This window comes from Protopterus annectens, chromosome 1.part2, assembly GCF_019279795.1.
Source record: "Protopterus annectens isolate FY-2018-M chromosome 1.part2, PAN1.0, whole genome shotgun sequence".
Taxonomy (NCBI): domain Eukaryota; kingdom Metazoa; phylum Chordata; order Ceratodontiformes; family Protopteridae; genus Protopterus; species Protopterus annectens.
Genome location: NC_056727.1, coordinates 720,666,582 through 720,687,999, shown reverse-complemented (window position 1 = coordinate 720,687,999; position 21,418 = coordinate 720,666,582). Strand labels below are relative to the sequence as shown.

The following is a 21,418-nucleotide window of genomic DNA, read 5'->3' as shown; positions in this document are numbered from 1 at the left end:
TAAGGTACAGTGGATATAAAATGTGAACACACCCCTGTTAAAATGCTAGGTTTTTGTGATATAAAAAATTAGACCACAATAAATCACTTCAAAACTTTTCCCACCTTTAATGTGACCTATAACATGTATAATTCAATTAAAAAACAAACATCTTTTAAGGGTAAAATATAAAAAAATAAAAAATGTACAATAAGCTGGTTGCACAAGTGTGCACACCCTTAAACTAATACTTTGTTGAAGCACCTTTTGATTTAATTACAGCATTCAGTCTTCTTGGGCAGGAGTCTATCAGCATGGCACATCTTGACTTGGCAATATTTGCCCACTCTTCTTTGCAAAAGTGCTCCAAATCTGTCAAGATTGCAAGGGCATCTCTTGTGCACAGCCCTCTTCAGGTCACCCCACAGATTTTCTATTGGATTTAGGTCTGGGCTCTGGCTGGGTCATTCCAAAACTTTAATTTTCTTCTGGTGAAGCCATTCTTTTGCTGATTTGGATGTATGCTTGGGGTCACTGTCGTGTTGAAAGGTGAAATTCCTCTTCAGCTTTCTAGCAGACACGTGAAGGTTTTGGGCCAAGAGTGACTGATATTTGGAACTGTTCATAATTCCCTCCACCTTGACTAAAGCCCCAGTTGCAGCTGAAGAAAAGCAACCCCAAAGCATGATACTGCTACCACCATGCTTCACCGTGGGGATGGAGTTCTTTTGGTGATGCGAAGTGTTGTTTTCGATCCAAAGGTACCTTTAGGAATTGTGAACCAAAAGTTCAACCTTGGTCTCATCAGACCATAACACATTTTTCCACATGCTTTTGGGAGACAATGTATATAGCCAGGCCTGGATGTTTTTCTGTGTAAAAAAAGTCTTCAGTCTTGAAACCCTACCCCAAAAGTCCAGGAATATGAAGAATACGGTAGAGACTGTCACATGTAGTACACAACCAGTTATTGCCAGAAATTCCTGCAGCTCCTTCAGTGTTGTTGTAGGCCTCTAGGCAGCCTCCCTGACCAGTTTTTGTCTGGTCTTTTCATCAATTTTGGAGGGATGTCCAGTTCTTTGCAATGTCACTGCTGTCCCATATTTTCTCCACTTTTTGATGACTTATCTTCAGTGTGTTCCATGGTATATCCAATGCTGTGGAATTTTTTTGTACCCTTCTCCTGACTGACATCTTTCAACAATGAGATCCCTTTGATGCTTTGTAAGCTCTCTGCAAACTATGGCTCTTGCTGTAGCAGGCAAATGTCGTGAAAATCCTACTAGGACAGCTGAACTTTATTTGGGGTTAATCAGAGTCTCTAACCGATGGCAGGTGTGTACCCAAGAAGACTGAATGCTTTAATTAAATCAAAAGGTGCCTCAACAAAGTATTAGTTTAAGAGTGTGCACGCTTATGCAACCAGCTTACTGTACATTTTTCCTTTTTTTGTATTTATTCCCCTTACAGATTTGTTTTTCAATTGAATTGTACAGGTTATAGGTCACATTAAAGGTGGGAAAAGTTTTGAAATTATTTACTGTGGTCTCATTTTTTTATATCACAAAAACCTGGCATTTTAACAGGGGTGCGTACACTTTTTATATCCACTGTAGCTAATGGTGCATTTGGAAAGACTTTTGCCATTCCTGCGGTGCACAGGCATGAATCCCTGACTGGAGTTTGACTAGTGGCTTGGACACTGGAACAACCAAGGTAATAGAAGGTTTGAATGAGCATCTTGAAGCAGCTCGCCAATCCAGGGAATGAAGGATGAATAATCAACTGCTCCCTCGAAAGCAGAGACTTAAGGGTCATAGATTTTGCAAGCGGTGAAGGTAGCCTTCCTAAATTGTATGCGAGAGCAGACACATCAATGTAGGCAAAAGACTTAAGTGGAAAAAGCTCTAATATCTAAACAAATGGCAGTCTCTGTAAAGGTTTCTTGCATCATAGGGAACAAATGGGCTGTAAAACATCTCAAGGGTGTGAAAAGGCTCTAGCCTGGTGAAGAATGAATTGAACCCATAGGTCAAAAGTATGGCTGATGGTTGGCACATAGTAGGGATCCAAGAAACAAACTCACTTAGATGTTAAACAAAAAGACTGAGACTGGACTATGAATGGCAGGAAAAAAATGAATAGCACAGTGAGGCTATGTCATGCTTCACTAGCCTTTCTCCAGACATCATGGCAATGCATCTAGAGTTTGGGGTTTGTGGGGAGAAAATAAACAAAACAGGCAGGCTGGGTACAACATAAGAGTAACCTTAAAAGTCTACGTAAGCAAGGTCCTGCTTTTTTCATGCCCTGAAGTTGCTGATGCTTGAAGATCTCCTCCAACTGTTCAACCAAAGGAAGCTTTTCTTCACTGTAAAGAAAACACTCCAAAGCCTAAGGATCAGGTACCTACTCAACTCCAGTTTTCTGTCTGAAGGGCTGGAAACTGTGTTAGTTCCAGAACTGTTTTCAGGATTATGCTCTTCTTCCAAACAGTTCTGGTCAACAAAACGGATTCTTGACTTCTACAGGGAGAGTGCTAAACCCTAACAAGGAGCCTTCAAAGGTGAGCTTGCCTCTACAAGACTATTATTATTTGTCATTATTTTTCTTTGAAGTTTGTAGCAGCTAGACAGTGGGAGGGTGGTGTAATGGTTAAGGTGCTTACCTTAGAAACACAAGGTGCAGGGTATGATTCTCACAGGGGGCAAGTGGCTAGGCTTAAAGTAGTCCATGAGGGCAGTTAGCCTAGTAGTAATCTATGTAATCTATGAATATACTATAGACAAAGTCCAGTTGAAGCATCTGGCATGGTGGTATTTCTTTTTACTTTTTTAGATGTATTCTTTTCCAGTCTTGTACTATAAAGACATTTTTTTAGTCTTCAGCACAACAGCCTTACTAAAAGATTTACAGTGCTGACAACATTCCACTACATGTGAAACAAGTCAACAGGTACTACAACTGACCTTCTCTAGTGCATTTTGCTTATAATAAACACACAAAACAAATTACAAGGAATAAATAGAACTATGAAATGCTCAAGGTTAATTATCAAACACCCATAATAAATAAAAAAGGGCTGAACCTATGAACCTATATTATGGATTTTTTCATAAGAAACCAGACTTCTGAAATGTCAGGAAACAAACATGCCAAGTTCAGGAAATACTTTAAAAACAGAATAAAAAATATTAACACAACTAATTTACAAGACGGAAAGATAATGAGGAAATGCTCAAAGCTGATTTACAAATGTTCAGGAATAAATGACAGTAATACATTTATACACGCATACTCATACAAGACACATGCAAACAAATATATTACACACATGCCAGACTTCATAACAAACCAGCCTTCAAAAATGAGAAAAACTGAACCCAAGTTCAGGAAGCAGCACTTCAAAAACAGGAAAAAAAAGTTATGTACCTACCATAACATTCCATGTGTATTGTCCAGCTCAACCTTTATTCTCACTGATGGGTCGGTTCCAATCCATCGGACCCGTCTCTGCCATTTCAAAAACCTCAAGGTCTTCAGCTTTTTTCAGGAAGATGGATTTGATGGATCGGATCTGACCCATCAGTGAGAATAAAGGAGAGACTGACCACATCACATCATCTGTTAACAATACTTTTTTTTCATTTTCTTCACCACAAATGACAGACACATTAACAAAATTCAAAAAAAAAAATTAGCAAGGATTTCTAGAGGCAACATTAGCAGTAGATACACCTGATGACACTGCTTCTAAGGAAGTCTCATACCACCTTATTTTCATAAAAAATAATCATCCTGAGGCCTATGTTGACCCTATTTAAGTGGAACAGCACTAGTGGTGAAAAACTGGATGAAAGTACTTCCTTGTGTGATAGCCCAAAAGTAAGGACAAACTGTTCAAGAAGCTTATCCTCAAAGACAAAGTTCTTTGAAAACATTTTTGTAGAAAAGATCTAACTGAGCAGTCACCAGAGTAGGCAAGGTGCTAAATACATCTTGTGATGTGCAGTGTCAAAACGAGAGTAAATACATTTAAAACAAGGTTAATATCTTTTACCTAGACATTCTTTTGAATGATGTAGTGACTGGTGTTCCAACAAATGCATCAGGAAGCTCCACTGGTGAAGCTGAAGGTGATTCATCTTCAATATCCGAACTAAAAATATTAAACAAATTAAGTGATGGCTTAACTACTACAATTTGGCAAACATAACAGTGGCTATAAGGATTATCAAAGTACCAAAATATGCAAAAATTTCTGCTCAAGTCTTGCAGCTTTACGTTCCTTAAAAACTACATATGCACAGACTAAAGTGCGTTCCTTTTATTCAAATTGATTTATGCAGAAATACAAGGTCAAGTTGAGCAAAATATAGAACAATAATATGTTAATCAAGTATTTACTGGCACTCAATTCTAGCTAATTTGTTAGCACAGCTGGCAGTATAAAAAAAGATCAGTATTTAGTTGGCTAGTGAAAATGCCGTATTTTACACAGGTAAACAAATGAACAGATAGAGTAAATTGTGACCCCCCTCAAGACAACACAGTTACTACTTGAGTCATAAGAAGAATCTATGAACGATTACTAAATGAAATCTGTTTTAAAATCAACAGATTTATAAAAAGGCAAACATTACATACTAGATGTGATCCAGTGAGTTGAGAATAAAAAAAATGCCCCCTACCAGAAGCCCGAGTTTGGCATTAAGCTCTACGCTAAAAATGAAACACATTTACACTTTACAAAGCTGACAAAGGGACTTGTCTCAGTCCTTATACCTGGAACCAACTTGGTCCATTTTGTAACATTCAGAGAAACCACAACTGGATCAGCCAGTGGATTTTTATATTTATATGAAATACTGTACCACACAAAATCAGTCAAGTCTTCCTAAGGGACAGGGACTAGAAATCTACTTCCAGGGATGCTGAAAGGAAATCAACCAACCTAGGCTGACTTTGCAGGAGGAAGGCCGAAAGCTCTGCAGTCTCAAAGCCTTTTTGGTGTGTGTGTGTACACACACACACATTACATATATATATATATATATATATATATATATATATATATATATATATATATATATATATATATATATATATCTAGAGAGGGAGAGAGAGAGAGACAGCTAGACAGATAGTGTGTGTGTGTGTGTATGTATTTATATACACCCCCTTTTTTTTTCTTGGCATGCAAGACCTCCTTGATTTCAGATTTAAAGTGATCATTTACTAATTAAAGGGTTTATCTGAATAAGATGCCCTCTCTTGGAAAGGGGGGGCTTAGAATAGGGTGCCCTCACAGCCCATGTCATACCCCAAACAGGAGAGCATTTCAGACCTATAATGAGTACCTCTCTATCCAGAGTCTGACACTTTTGTAGAAGGTTCACTTTTCTTCTTTGGTGGTAAGGGTTGCCAAAATTAATAATTTGTTAGGTTTGATTTGCAGGTTCTGTATGAATTAAAAAAATGGTTCAAGTTAAACCAATTATCAGAAGAACCCTGGGTAGGGATGTAGAGTGAGTATATGCCTAGCACCTCAGGATTAAACAGTATTTTAAAATGGTACAATGTGCCTTGGACAGCTAGTGGAAATGTGCAGCTGGGAATCAGTTTCTGCTCTACAATACTGGGTGTTTTCTCTGATTAAAATAATAGGGATGTTTCCCTTCTCTAATGCAATAATGAAACAGGTGTCAGTTAGCTATGAACCAGTTTCCAGCCTGACAAAGATCACAGTACGCTGGGCCTTGGAGGACATACTCTCAGCTGAAAGTGTGGCAATCTCCCAAGGCGCATAACCAGAGCCCTTATAGGTACCATGGCATTTTGCAGCCAGGGGCTGAGGAACTGTCTTCTCTGTTCCATGCTCTCAGGTTTAGGGAGACTGTCCAAGCCTGAATTGACATCCCTGTTCTCCTGTCTTTTTTCCTCATGGTGGGATCACTGCTCAGCATATTTTCTCCACTTATTCAAACAGACAACTAGACATGACAACTGCTGTGTGTTGCTCTACATAGCAGCCTGATGACAGAAAGTTTCCAGTTGCTGATCTAAACAGATACAAAGAGCTAACTTTAAACCTTACAGAGAGAAAGTCCAAGAGGACATGTTGGAGGAAAGTTTCCAAACAAATACCCCTGACTACCTGACTTCACGGAAGATGAGACAGCAACCGACGCAGGACCCAAGACTTTGATAATCAGGCCGACTGAGGGCTACTGCAAGCAGATAACCCAAATGTGAGGACTGCAACAGTGAAACACGAAGATCACCACCACACCAACAGTGGAAATTTTTTTTTTTTTTGCTGGTGATGGTGGTGGTGGGGTGTCTGACATATTCACATCCATTGATATTTGGAGGTATGAATGTACTACAGACACATTCCATGCTTCTGCTCCACTATCAGCAAACAGCTCTACTTAACAAAAAACTAAGTAATAAAGTAGGTTTCCAAACATGGTACTTATCTACCCAGTACTGGAAGTCTTGGATTGAAACTAAAGACTGAAAACATATAGTGAAGTATGAACTAGCACTGCACTGATAAAGAACCAAATATGGTGGTGGCTGATGCCACCTATTTACTGGGAGAATGATGACATCTTTCGGAAGGTGATGTCAGTCCAGCCTGGTTGAAGTATGCAAAAGCTCTGGAAGCTGGGCTTGATGCCGGTCCTATGGTAGAGACCCCTTATGGTTATTACTGCATAATGATCCATACTAAACACACATACATTACACATTCACTTTCAAAATACACTTACCACTAAATACTGTAAGACCATAAAAGATAAGTTTTAACACAAACTACAACTACAATTTGAAATGGGACCTCCCAGAAAGAGCAGAACAAACCCAACAGTAAAATGATTTCCATACATTTAACCAAAACACATTTTACCAAATGCAAAATGACTTAGGGAAAGGTACAGCTGTGCTTACCACACGAGTACATGCCATACTGATTATTACTGCAGTATTCCAAACTGTTGGGGTTATTTCACCAAATAACCTGGATGTCTAACAGGGGTACCAAAGCCAAAAACCTTCCATGCAACTGTACATCCGACATATGACCCAAGCTTGTGGGCATAAGCATACATATGCTGAACTATGAGTGTAAAATCTCAGACTATCTCAAACCCAAGAAATCTGTAGACACCTGAGGATGCTAGAATAGCCAGCTACCGGGGGGTGGGGGGTGCAGAAAATGGTTTCCCCTCAGTCCACAAGAAGAGGTAAGCAAGGACAGAAAAAGAGGATGGGAGGGAAAGAATGCGGCAACAGTGATCAGTAGGACATCTACTGTCATGTTAGGTTCTTACACAACTGCTCTATGCCCTTCCTTAGATCACTGCTGCAGTATTCCAAACTGTTGGTGATTCCCAAAGCTTAATAACTGTTGAGGGAGGTTGGATAGGACACAAGAGAGCTGTCAACCAGCCCAGAGTGGACTGATTTGGCAAAGGCAGCTCTGGACCAAAACAAAAGCATCAACCCAGTAACGTTTGGTAAAGGTATGTTACAGAAGACCAAACTGCTGCTTCTAGGATGGCTCTCGAGTCTACCCCCTTCTAAAAGGCTACAGATGAGGCTACTGCTTTGGTACAGTTTGCCTTTCTTCTCGAAAGTAAAGATTTAACATGAGAAGTGTAACAAAAGGAAATTAATTTAGACATCTAGTTAGCAATAGTTTCTTTTAAAACAGGGAAACCCAGCTTGGTTTCTTGGAAGGAAACAACTGACTAATCTTGCAGATGAACTTTGTCTTGCCCAAATAAAATCTGAGCTTCCTGTGAACATCCAGGGAATGTATGATTCTCTCTTTCCCTTACTCTCTGGCTTAGGAAAGAAAGCAGGGAGGTTAACTGCCTGATTGAAGGGTAGCTCATTGACCCCTTTAGGCATAAATAAGGGGTAGACCATCAAAGACGCACTGTCCTTGTGAAAGATAAGGGAGGGAGGGCCTGCCATCAGAACTTGGAGCTCAGATATTTATCTAAGCTGAAGAAAAGGCTACTAGAAGTATGGTATTGCAAGTACAGAATCTGAGAGAGACAAAAGCTGCTGGTTCAAATGGTGGAGTGAGTGAATTTTTCCAAGACAAAGTTGAGATCTTAAGAATGCATAATACCTATCTTTAGGCAGGTATAGGTGGAAAACACCTGTGAGAAAAAATGTTATACATCCAACCTGAACAGAAGAGGGTCCAGAGGTAAGCATGCAGAAATGATGAAAGGTGTGCCTTGATCAAAAAGTATGCCAGACCAGCTTTTAATAGCTCTCACAAAAGACAGGATAGTAGGAGCACTGTATAGGGCCCTGTCTATTAGCAACACCACCAAATCAAAAATCTTCAGTTTGGATACACAAGATTTCCTGGAAGTAGGCTTTCTTTGCTTCTTGAAGAACTTGTAACACATTCAGTAAAACTGTCGTCTGAAAGAGATCAGAATCCTGTCATCCATAGTGTAAAGTTTACAGACAATAAGTTGGGGTGAAGTGAGCCCTTGTACTGTGTGAGCACGTCCACTCTGTGGGGTAATTTGTGGAGATGATCCCCTGTCTAGGTGGTACAGAAGGGTAAACGAATGTGCCTTTGCCAAAAGGGAGCCATCAGTTACATCTTTGAGTTGTCTCTCTGGATCTTTCGCATGAACTTTGGGGAGGAGAGTACGAGGTGGAAGGGATAAAAGAACCTCAAACTCCAAGGAACAGACATGGCATTCATTCTTCAAGCCTGAAGACAAGCAGTCCAAGAGTAAAAGTGGAATAGTTGTTTGTTGTGGCTAGAAGCAAATAAGTCTATCGGCAGAATACCCCATTTGTTGAGTATGTTTAGGAAGACACTATTGTTCAGCTTACATTTGTGCGTCTTCCTTTGATCCATTTAGAAAATCTACCAGGATACTGTCCTAAGAATGAATGTAAACAGCTTGGAGGGACATGTGCGGTTTTGTAGCCTGTTCCCAAGCCATAAGTGCCAGACTTCATAGCTGATGAGATCTTATTTCCCCCTGCTTATTTACCAGGAGTGCAGTGCCACCTGTGAAAATTCTGAGGGGCCTGGAGCGGGAGAAGATCTACAGGGTCTCAGTGTCCACATCTCCTTCAAGTTGATGCGCTGACCTTTGACTTGGACGCCATTGTCCCTGGACTCTCATGAAGCCTGCCCATGCCCCCCCACCCACCCAAATGCAATGTCTGAAGCATGTGTATTAACCCCTGTTGTGGTATCTGCACTTTGAACGGTAAGCCAAGGTTAATGTTTACCTTTGATATGCAACACTGAATTTCTTTCTTTAAAGACGGAAGAAGAATCGGATTGTCTAGAGGGGTTGGAATGCTGGGACAGATGGATTTCAGGTACCAATGAATCCTTCCCACAGTCCCTTGTTGTAGAAGTAACAGTCCACAAAAAACAAAAACTGACAGGCCAAGAAAGAGCCATAAAGATGACAGAGTGGACTGTCAAGGATATGAAAAAAAATATGCATTGTTACTATTATGCAAGAAGCCCAGAATCTCCAGATAAAATATTGAAAAAGATTAAGACAGAAATTAGAAGAAAAATACTTGCACAAGAAAAACTTTCAAAAGCTTCAAATGCAAATTTGTGTTCATTAATACGACAGATTCATGAAAAACATTAGAGAAACCCAGAAACCTTGGACCATTTGGAAAAAGAAGCGACTAAGGAAATATGAAAGCAAACTCCAGAGATTTTTGAAAGGTTAAAAAAAGAGACATGGACATGGGAAAGAAAGAGATCTGAGACGATGCCATATTTATGCAAAGAATAAAACCAAACTAATCAATACAAAAAGGCAGCTCCAAAGATATTTGGAGAGAATTACAAAGGCACACAGATATGGAAAATTTTGGAATACAAAAATATCACAACGTGGGAATATAGAACCTAAGATTAGTAAAGTAGAAGCTGTAGTTATGAAATACCTGCAAAGTGAAGTATTTAGTGTAGAAAGTCTAACACAGGTTATGTCACAGCATGTTGGAACAGAGTCCCTAAAGTAAGGAAAAACAGGTGGAGCAGGAGAAAGCTGAAGAAATATAGACATAGAAAAAAAAAAAGATTTAATATGGTGCAATATTTATGCAAAGAAAGAAAAACTAGTCAATGCAAAAAAGCAGCACCAAAGATATTTGGAGGGAAATACAGGCAAAGTTATCTGGATATAGAAAATTTTTCAAAACAAAATTAAGAAACCAAAGGGGAAAGTAGAAAAGAGATTATAAATGGAGAAGTTAAAAGAAATAGAAACTGATATTATTGATTACCTGCAAAGGGAAGGATTTAATGTAGAAAAGCTATCCCTGGGAAACATCCCAGTATGATAGAACAATGAGTCCCCTAAATTAAGGGAAACCGGTGGAGCAGGAAGCAGCTGATCAGATACCATGTAAAGATACTTTGGACCCTTCAGTGGGGAAACCAGTACAAAAGTTTACTTGGAGTTGCACAGCAAGGGAAGGAGCTGGGAACGGTGGCAATTCTGATGCAGTCAATGTTGTGGAGTGATACTTATGTGAGCTCCCATACGAAACAGCAACATATGTCAATGGAAGATGTTCTGTAATTTTCTGCAGAATGCCTGCAGGAAACTGACAACAAAGAATGTGCCCTCAATTAAGAAGAAAATGATCTAAGGGAAGAGTTGATTGATTTAACAGAGCTGAATAGACATATTAAGATCAATCAAAGATTACAGAAAATCAGTAAGACCCAAAATGTTAGAGGTTTGATAAAAGAAATGAACACAGTAATCAAGACTATTTACAGAAATGCATGTGGTATAACAGAAGTAAAGAGGAAATATTATTCTGCAACTAAATTAATAACAGATGGCCTTACCACAAAAATACAGGGCAATAAGGAAAGGAAGAGAAGAAATAAAAGTCATAATGATGTATCAAAAAGAGAAAACTATAAAGCAATTAAGACAAGTGTCACTGTTAGAAGAGTGCAGAAGAGGGAACGGATCAACAAAAATAAAAAGCAATGTACAGTATCAGAACAAACCAGGTTCTATCATACACTACTGCGAATAAACTAAAGATATTAGAACAGGCAGAAAAAAAGAAGTGACATCTTACCATAACGTTTCATCTGTGTCGTCAATCTTCATTTATCCTTGACTGTGGGTTTGGTTAGGTATCTCGGAACAGACTCGACTGTTATTCCAGCTCTCCCCTTCCAAAAACTCTCGAGCTTAGCTATACCCATATGGCTCCTCTCAGGCTTACCTCAAACTGAATTTGCAGAAGATAGTGACAGGAAAAAACAGATCAGAGACCACACCTGTATTCATAAAGGAAAATCCAATCTCTTAGGATAGATCCATTCCACTAAGAAACCAAAAGGCAGGGGGAAGGAGGGTGGGAATGTCAAGGATAAGTGAAGATCAACACAGATGGAACGTTATGGTATGACATAACCTCTTTATCTGATGTTGCCAATCTTCACTTAATCCTTGACTGTGGGACAGTCTCTAGCCTAAAGTATATTCCTGAGCACCATCAAGCCAAATGATGCTCATCCCCTAGAGACCAGATTCAGCTTGCCATGAGTAAACTAAGGTATGCGGAGATACCCAAGTTGCCGCTGCACAGATATCATCCACAGAAGCTCTGGAACGAAAAACTGCAGAAGCGGCTATTGCCCTTGTTGAATGTGCCTTTACAGGGCGTGGTAGTTGCACTTTCATTTTGTTATAAATGAAGGTTACACAATCCTTAAGCCATTTTTTGCCAGAGTACCCTTAGAAACTGGCTTGCCCAGAGAAGTAGGAGAAAAGGAAAACTGTTCCATGTCCTGTGAAGGCAGAAATTAATTGTCTATGAACATCTAGCAAATGAAAACAATGTTCACCTTTATTTGTAAATATAGGAAAAAATACATGAAGTTGTATCGTCTGATTGATATTAGACTTCAACACTTTTTGGTAAGAAGGATGGATTAGTTCCATAAGGATACCCTGTCTTTATGGAAGATGAGATGAGGAGGCTTGCAAAATAAGGCCTGTAGTTCTGATATTCTCCTACCTGAAGTAATAACAATCAAAAATAAGGTTTTCCAAAATAAAAACTTCAAATTGCAATTTGCAGGCAGTTCAAATGGGGGGGGGGGTAAATAATGGAGTGTAGCACCAGATTCAACTCCCAAGTTGTGGAAGGATACTTGTATGGAGGTATGAGTATTAAGGTTCCTTTTAAAAAGGCTTTACAAAGTTTGCGGGACATTAGAGCTGCATCATTTAAACCATTATGAAAGTTCTAAACTGCAGCAAGATATACTTGTACGGTCGAGGACGCTCCAGCATCGAACTGGTGCAGAATATGGATCAATATTATTCTCAGTCGTCAATTTTGAAAATGTTGCCACTTGTATAATCTTCTAGTTGAAGGTTTAAGGGAGGCTAGAATAATTTGTTGAACAAGAGCAGTGAGACTAGTAAGCCTGGCAATTATTGGAACTGGAGGACTCATGCAGTGAGCTTGAGATTTTGAAGATTCAGATAAACAAGTCCCTCTGGATGGGACAAGAGGTCTGGAGTTGGGTCCAGTGTCCAAGGTTTCCAATTTAGGTGAGACCAAAGAAAGGGAAACCATGTCTGTCAAGGCCAGAATGGAGCAATGCGAATGATCCAGTTTTTCGACCTGCTAGCTTTCTTCAGAAACTGGGAAATTAGAGGTATCGGGGGGAAAGGAATACAGAAGGCGTGAAAGGAGAGAGCATCGGGTGACTCCCCCTGGCAAGTGGCTGCTGCATGTGTTGTTCAGGGGGGATGCAAAGAGATCATAGCATGGCTGGCTCCATTGGTGGAATCCTTTCCGTCACTGAAGGATGGGATGGAGAGACCAGTCATGAGGCATTAGGATGCTCCTGCTTAATTTGTCCGCAACTGCGTTGGGAGTTCCCCGGAATGTGCACTGCATTTAGAAAGCAGTCAGATGAATTGCCCATTGCCATATCCTGACTGCTTCTCCACAAAGAGGGTAAGACCTGGTTCCCCCTTGCTTGTTGCTGTACCAAACAACTGACATGTTGTCTATCTGGATCGCAATCGTTCCTAAGGGGAGGGTGAATTGGAATGCTTGAAACACTAAGCACTGGTCTCATCTCTAAAACACTGATGTGCAAATTGGCCTGTAAATGGGACCAAGTGCCTTGGAATGTCTTTCCCAGATAACACCCTCCCCACCCTATCTGGGATGCGTTAGTGGTCACTATGGTTTGGGGTTGAGGGAAAAATGGTTGGCTTGACAAAACTTTCTTGGAGTGAAGCCACAATTCAGGTCTTTTTTGTATAAATTGGTGGTCAATACCTGATGGGACAAGTGGCTTATTCAGTAAGGACCACTGAGATGCCAACAGCCATTGTAGCATTCACATGTGAAGTCCCGCAAGGGGAACTAATGTGATGGTGGCTGCCATTGATCCTAGAGTTTGTAACAAAAGTCTTGCAGTCAGTTATTTGCTTTGTATACTCTGGATGACTTGTGATTTTATTCTCTGAAGTCTTTCTGGGGGAAAAGAAAAGTACAGCTGTGTACACTTACCATAAATGTAGATGTTCAAGTGTATTCACAGTTGCAGTCATCACATTTGGGTTAACTGCTTGCAGTAGCCCTCAGTCGGCCTGATTAACAAAGTCTTGGGTCCTGCGTCGGTTGCTGTCTCATCTTAAACCTGGAACATAGAGGTGCAATAGTGCTTGAAAAAGACAATAAAACCCAGTAAAAAGCACTATTCGTTGCAAGTCCAAAACTTTCTTTATTACAAAGAACTCCAAAAAAAGGGGAAAACGAAGCCAAGAAGTTAGAAACAAAACCAGGAAGTGTCACCAGCAGCTGAAGTTAAGTTCCTTAAGAGAACCAGAACATGGCAAAGGATGAGGATCCACAACGGAAGGTTGTGAAAGCAGTTCAATAAGCCGAGTTAATTCCCCCTTCAGCTCGGCTACGTCCCTTTTAACTGCCAAAATTTCAGCATTTTCCCCAGAGTCCAAAATAGGGGAAAGCTGAATCGAATTTTCAGACTCCATAACAACCAGCACCTACTGTAAAATAGACTATTAAACCTGGAACATGGAGGTGCAATAGTGCTTGAAAAAGACAATAAAAATTAAAATTAAAATTCTGTGTTTCGTAAAAACACTCTATGCCAATAATCAGAATAATAGTGTGGTTTATCCAAGGAGAGGAAATTGTTTTTCTAGCAAGCTTGTTTATATAGCTACATGCAGTACCTGCAGTTCTTATTATATTGGGAAGACTGAAAGGTTCCTTAAGACAAGAATATATGAGCATTTGTACGATATAAAAAACAAAAAAGTTACAAATGCCTTGTATAAACACATTATAATATGTAATAATTACACTGGTTTTCATTTTGCTATTCTTGACTTTGTGAATTTGGAAGCCAGAGGTGGAGACTGGCAGAATATATTATTAAAAAAGTAATTGATGTGGCAACTTAGGCTAGGAGCAAATCTTCCCCCTGGTTTAAATGAACATTTGAACTTGGCACCAATTCTGAAAGAAAGGGCGGAATGTATTTAAGAAAAGAAAAAAATATATATACATTTATTTTTTTAAACTTCTGTTTTTTCTTTCCTTTGTTTATGACTTTAGCATTTTGTTTATGGCATTGAGTGCTTTTACGAAACACAGAATTTTAATCTTTGTTCTTGGCATTTTAAATTTCAAATGGTTCATTTGGTTTGCTAATTATGAAAAAACTGAGCCAATCTCCAAATAGTAGCTTGTATATTAAGTAAGTTTTTTTAGTGTTTTAATTGAATTCTGATGAAGTCAAGTATCAACTGACGAAAGCGCTTAATTTTGGTTTTGTAATAAAGAAAGTTTTGGACTCGCAATGAATAGTGCTTTTTACTGGGTTTTGCTGTCTCATCTTACACGACGTCAGGTAGTCAGGGGTATAAAGCAGGCAGCCGACGCCATCACATCAGTTTTTCTTACCCCAGATGTCATGGGAAGCAATTATTTAAATATATATATATATATATATATATATATATATATATATATATATATATATATATATTACACCTCCAACAAAAAAACAAATACACCAAAAAGCTTTAAGCACAGAAAGCAAGAATAGAGGTATAGCCAATAGAAGTCAGGGGGCTGGAGGGAGGGTAACTAGGACTGCAACAGTGAATACCCTTGAACATCTACATTTATGGTAAGTGTACACAACTGTACTATGTTCTTTGTGTTTCACTGTTGCAGTCATCACATTTGGGTAGATTCCCAAAGCTAAGGATGGGAGGAGGAAATTAGATAGCATTAGGACCAGCTATAAGACCCTTCAAGACTGCAGTGGCAAAGCCAGCTCTGGATTTAGAAAAAATTGGCAAATGGTAATGTTTGGTGAAGGTATGTACAAGAACTCCAGGTAGCAGCTTCTAGGATGTCCCTGGCAGGGACACCTCTGAGAAAGGCTGTAGTGGTAGATGCAGCCCTGGTTGAATGCGGCCTAATCCCCTGTGGGGTAGGTTTTCCTTGGTGCTTATAGCGGAAATGAATGCAATGGCCTACCCATTTAGAAACAGTTTGCTTTGAAATGGCCTTCCCCTCTGCCCCTGCAGCAAATGCAACTAGCAGTTGTTCAGATTTCCTGAGAGGTTTTGACCTGTCCAAATAAAACCTAAGTTGTCTGTGAACATCTAAGGAGTGCAGTATTCGTTCCCCTTTGTTCTGTGGATTAGAAAAGAAGGTTGGAAAATGAATGGACTGATTAAGGGCCACACTGGATACCACCATGGGCATGAAGGAGGGATTGGTTCTGAGGGACACCCTGTCTGCATGAAAAATGATAAGGTTGGAAAATGAATGGACTGATTAAGGGCCACACTGGATACCACCTTGGGCATGAAGGAGGGATTGGTTCTGAGGGACACCCTGTCCTCATGAAAAATGATGAAAGGCACCACTGCCATGAGGCCCTGTAATTCAGACACCCTTCTTGCTGAAGTGATGGCTAAAAGAAAGGCTGTTTTCCAAGAAAGGAATTTCAACTCTGCATTTGTAGCTGGCTCTAAAGGAGGTAGAGTGAGTTTTTCGAATACAAAGTTAAGGTCCCAGGCTGGAGTAGGGGCTCTCCTGGGTGGTCTTAAGTTTTTGGCCCCTCTGAGGAACTGCTTCAGCAGTGGATGAGAGAAGTGGGGTGGGTTCTGTGTTGTAATGAGCTGAAATGGCTGAGGAATGAATTTTGATGGAGGAAAAGGAAAGGCTCTGCTGCAGCATCTCAGTTAAGTATTGAAGAATCGGAGATAAATTGGGCGCTATTGTGCCCATCCCCCGAGTTTGGTTCCAGGAACAGAATCTTTTCCATTTTTCAGCATAGGATTTTCTAGTACTAGGCCTCCTTGCCTCCAGAATGACATCCAACACTTGCTTACTAAGGGATGGTAACGGAGAGATCAGGTAATCAGCCAGGCTGCCAGGTTCATGGTTTGAAGCTGTGGGTACAGAATCTGGCCCTCCTGCTGTGACAGCAGGGCAGGGGTCTGAGGCAGGTGCCAGCAGTAACACTGTGCAAAAGGGGGTACCAGTGCTGGTGAGTCTGGTGCAATCAGTATCATCCTTGGTTTGTCCTGTTTGATCTTTAGTAGTACCTTGGAGAAGAGAAGCAGAGGGGGAAAGGCATAAACTGATAGGTTTTTCCAGGTGAAGGAGAGGGCAGCCAATTTCCAAGCTTGTTTGTGGGCAGTTCTTGTGCAGAATTTTTCCAATTGGTAGTTCTGGGGGGGGGGGGGGCAAACAGGTCTGTATCTGGGCTCCCCCATTTGTTTCTCAACATGTTAAATATCTTTGTTTCCAGCTTCCACTTGTGTGGGTCCATGAAATTTCTGCTTAGTTCGTCTGCCAGTGTATTTAACTTTCCTGGCAGGAATTGAGCCTGTAGGTGCATTTGGTAGCTCAAGGCTGTGTTCCACAGAGCCATGGCTAGTCTGCAGAGAGGGTATGAGTGGGTTCCCCCCTGCTTGTTTATGTACCACATAAGAGTGGTGTTGTCTGTCTTTACCATTAATTGCCATGGAAGAATGTGGTCCTTGAAGGCTGTCAGAGCATTCTGTACAGCTAACATTTCTTTTTGACTGATATGCATGTGCATTTGACTTGGGTTCCATTTGCCCTGAATGCACTTCCCTGCCAAGTGAGCTCCCCATGCATAGTCTGATGCGTCTGTTGTTTGGGTGGCAGGGGGTAGAGTGAATGGCAGTCCCTTGTTTTGGTGACAGGCCTCTGCCCACCAAAGGAACTCTATCTGTAGACAAGGTATGATGGGAATCATTGCGTCTAGATTCTGAGAATGTTGACACCATCATAGGCTTTTTAGATACCATTGTAGTTTCCTCATATGCAGTCCTGCATATGGAATTAGGAGAATGCAGAAGGCCATGAACCCCAGGGCTTGCAGTATTTTCCTTGCAGATAGCTGGGTTTTTGTGGCCAGTAGTTTGAAGTAGGCTGTCAAATGAACTTGTTTTTCTGGCGTGAGAAAGGCCATCTGGGAAGTTGTGTTCAAGCTTGCTCCCAGGAATACAGTTTGTTGGCAGTGTACAAGATGTGATTTCTTTTCATTTATGGTGTACCTCAGAGAAGTTGTCAATTTCTGTACAAACACCAGATGATTCAATACTATGTCCTGGCTTTCTGCCTGAATTAGACAATCATCCAGGTATGGAAATAGTTGGATATTTCTTTGCCTGCAAAATGCAATGACTGGAGTTAGGCACTTGGTGAATATCCTGGGCGCAGTAGATATATGCCGAAGGGCAGTGCAGAGAATAAGTGCATGAAGCCTGCTTTAAGGTGTAGTATCTTCTGCAAGATTCCCTTATTGGGATGTGCAGGTAGGCTTCCTTTAAATACAGTGCTGCCAACCAGGCATCCTTGCCTAACATAGGAAGCAGCTGGTGAAGAGAGTTAGCATCTTGAATTTTGGGATCACTAAAAATGTGTTTAGGATCGAGAGGCCAGGATAGGACACCAGGAGTTGTCTTTTCTGGGTACCAGGAAAAGTCTTGAGTAGAAACCTTGTCCCCTTTCCTCTTCTGGAACAGGTTGAATGGCCCTGATGCTTGAGAGAGAATTTGCTTTTGAGCCTCTGCCACTGATTTGTGGGTAGATCTGGCCAGCCGTTTGGGAGTGGTAAGGAGTGAAAGTGGAATCTGTATCCTTGGGATACTATATTTAAAACCCATTTGTCCTGGGTAATGTTCCTTATTTTTTGCCTGCCGGGCAATCTTTTCCCCTAAAGGAACAGTCAGTTGTGCAGGGCTTGGAAGATTTAAAGTTAAGTCATTGAGACAATTTACCATACGGGGGAGTCTTACCACTCCCTGCTTTGGAAGTAGGAGCCCCCCACTGCTTAGTCCTGTGAGTACCTTGGGACTGAAGTCTGGGAGTTCTGCTGGTTCTGGGTTTGGACTGAGAAGGCCTGGAAGAGGCAGGAAAGGACCAATTTTTGGAGGGCCAATGCCTACTAAATCTGGAAAGCTGTACTTGCAGGAAATCTTTAACAGTTTGCATAGATTTAGCTTTTTCCTCTATCTTTTTAAGTACTACTTCTGCTTTGTTGCCAAACAGGTGGTCTTGGTTTAAGGGAGCATCCAGCAATTTAGCTTTAACATGATCTGGCAAAGATTGCTCCTTAAACCAAGCATGCCTTCCAAGTACAGACCCAGTGACAGCAGCCCTGCAAGATGCCTCTAGTGAATCAAAACCATATTGCAAAGTATGTTTTCCAACTTGTTCAGCAGAATGCATTATTCTGTAAATCTTTATTTTCAGCAGAGTCAGGAATCAACATCATTTTCTGTTTAAGCAATCCAGTAATCTGCTGCTGATACTTTAACAAATGAAACTGGCAGTTTAAGGCCCTAATGGCCAAGGTTGCAGAAGTGTATGCCTTCTTACCCCATCTATCCAGCGCCCTGGAATCTCTATCAGAGGGGGTAGGACTTTTGGCAGTAGTAGCTTTAATGCCCTTGGGTCCCTGTGAAATGGTCTCAGGATCCGCAGTAGGATTTTTAAAAAGGAACTTGAGAGTCAGGAACCCTGTAATATCGATCAGGTTTTCTGGGAGCAGGAGGTAAAGAGTCAGGGGGCAAGCTAGATTTCGAAAAGGCATCATCAACAATGTCCAGTACAGGGGGGATTAGCTAAAGGCCTGTGTTGAGGCAGGAGTAAGAAATCCCTACGCCTCTTTTTATAGTCAGAGTAATCCTGGCTTTCCCAGTGAAAATGCTCCCTAAGAGTATGTAAGGTTTCACCAAAAGAGAAATCCTCTGGAGGGGAAGCAGAGGGAATAGAGTCCTCTGCATCAGAATCCTCAAAAGGTAGATAAGGGTAAATCCTGGTCATCAGAGGAAACAGAAATTTCAGAGTCCTGATCAGAAGAATCAAACAAACTCAGTCCTAGGTCTCTTAGAAGGGGAAGGGTGGCTTCCCCTAATTAAAGTAATAAGGTCTTCAGCCATTCTTATAATTTGTTTTTTAGGCATAGAGGTCTGGGCATCTGTTTTCTAGGCATGGATCGAGTTTTAGGCCTTGAAGAAGAAGATGGCGTTGGTTTAATATGAAAGTCAGTAGGCCTGAATACACCCTCAGAAGCCGGTGCCTGCACAGCGGCTCTGGATCCATCCAAGGTAGAAACATCCGCAGGTTCCACAGTTGAAGCATCTCGCGGCATACCGGACTCTGAATGGGTCTCAGTAGAGGCCTGAGAATCTGAAGTAGCGGGGCTGCAAAAGCACCTCACCGAGTACCAGCGAACTGGTGACTAGCTTAGGAGAAGTGTCGTCGGCAGCTTTGTACCTATGCGGTCTGTCTCTGTCTTTATCTTTGCGTTTTTTCGGAACGTCAGTAGTCGGGTGGCTTAACGAAGCCATATCTGGATAATGGAGTACCAAAATATTTAGAAGTGTAAATAAACCGGCGACGAATAGTTTGTTGTTTAAATAAGGCACAAAACTGACAGCGAGGTATGTTGTGGTCAGGGCCTAAGCAAGGAATGCAGTATGAATGAAAATCTGTATGAGGTATTTGCTTTCCACAAGAAATACAATTAGCTTTTACTGACATTGGATTACAGCAAGAAAAAGTTTCCCCAATGGGGTACTTAGCTTAGTTGAAGACTTCGGCTCTGAAACTCGAAAATGAAAATTTCAGGAGTCGGCCGACCGGCACTTGCGAACTGCTTCTGTTACGGGCACCGCATGGCAAGAAAGACTGATGTAATGGCATCGGCTGCATGCTTTATACCCCTGACTACCTGACGTCATGGAAGATGAGACAGCAACCAATGCAGGACCCAAGACTTTGTTAATCAGGCTGACTGAGGGCTACTGCAAGCAGATAACTCAAATGTGATGACTGCAACAGTGAAACACAAAGATCATCAATAACGGTATTTGTGTTTAATACTGCGCCTATAAATACCAACTGCTGTGTTGGCTCTAGATGGGATTTTTAGTAGTTTACAATGATCTCCAGCATGGAGAAAACTTGAAGAACGTAGTTCCTTGCCTGCAACAGTAGATGCCTGGTGAGTGCGGTAAAGAGACAGTAGTCTACTTATGGAAATGCTCAGAATCCTTACAGTCTGAAGTGAGCTGCTACCACTACCATGCATTTGCAGAACATCCTATGGGCTGTGGTGAGACCAAAGGGGAGGGCTCTGAACCAATAATGACTGGCTCCCATCCGGAAGTACAGGAATCTTCTGGAGCACTAGCTCATTTTTATGTGATAATATACATGCTGAAGATCTACTGAGCACATCCAATCACCTTTTCCTAAGAAATAAGTATAGACTGAACCATAACCATCCAAAATTTGGTTTGTTGAACTGACTTGTTCAACACAGTGCGAACCAAAATCGTTCTCCAGTTCCCTGTTTTCACTGGCCATAGAAAGTTTTGAGTAAACTCCAGATCATATTTGGTCTGGAGGGACTGGTTGGATGACTCTTATCGAGCAATTTTCGAATTTCTAAGACTGCTGCATCCTTGTGACTGGGTGGAATGTCTGGATTAGTTTGAAAAAGGAATAGTGTAACCTTTGGTTATAAACCTCCACACCCAACTGTCTGTTATGTTTAGCCAGGCAGATAGGTGCAGGGAGAATAATCCCCAGACTGCCTCCAGAGGGTGGCAATCAGGCCTTCATTCAGGAGCGTTGATAGGAATTACCAGGAAACAAATCCCCAGAACCTTAATTTTCCAGGTCACCTCTGCCTCGAGCAAAACGTCTTCCATTGTAACTCCTCCCTCTACCCTGGAGGGGAGTCATTGCCACTTGAGTCCTGGAAAGGCCCTTGGGACTTTTTGAACCATGGCTTCCCACTCCTCTGGATCCTGAATTA

The 21,418-nt window shown here is 41.1% G+C and overlaps 1 protein-coding gene across 1 annotated transcript in view; it reads right to left on the bottom strand.

Annotated features, from left to right (window-relative positions):
* Positions 1-21,418, bottom strand: part of AHCTF1 (AT-hook containing transcription factor 1) — a 2,707,103-nt gene that overhangs the window by 805,337 nt on the left and 1,880,348 nt on the right. The window contains exon 27 of the mRNA XM_044058692.1: positions 4,040-4,138. Coding sequence (XP_043914627.1) covers positions 4,040-4,138 — 99 coding nt within the window. The remainder of the gene's footprint in view (positions 1-4,039; positions 4,139-21,418) is intronic.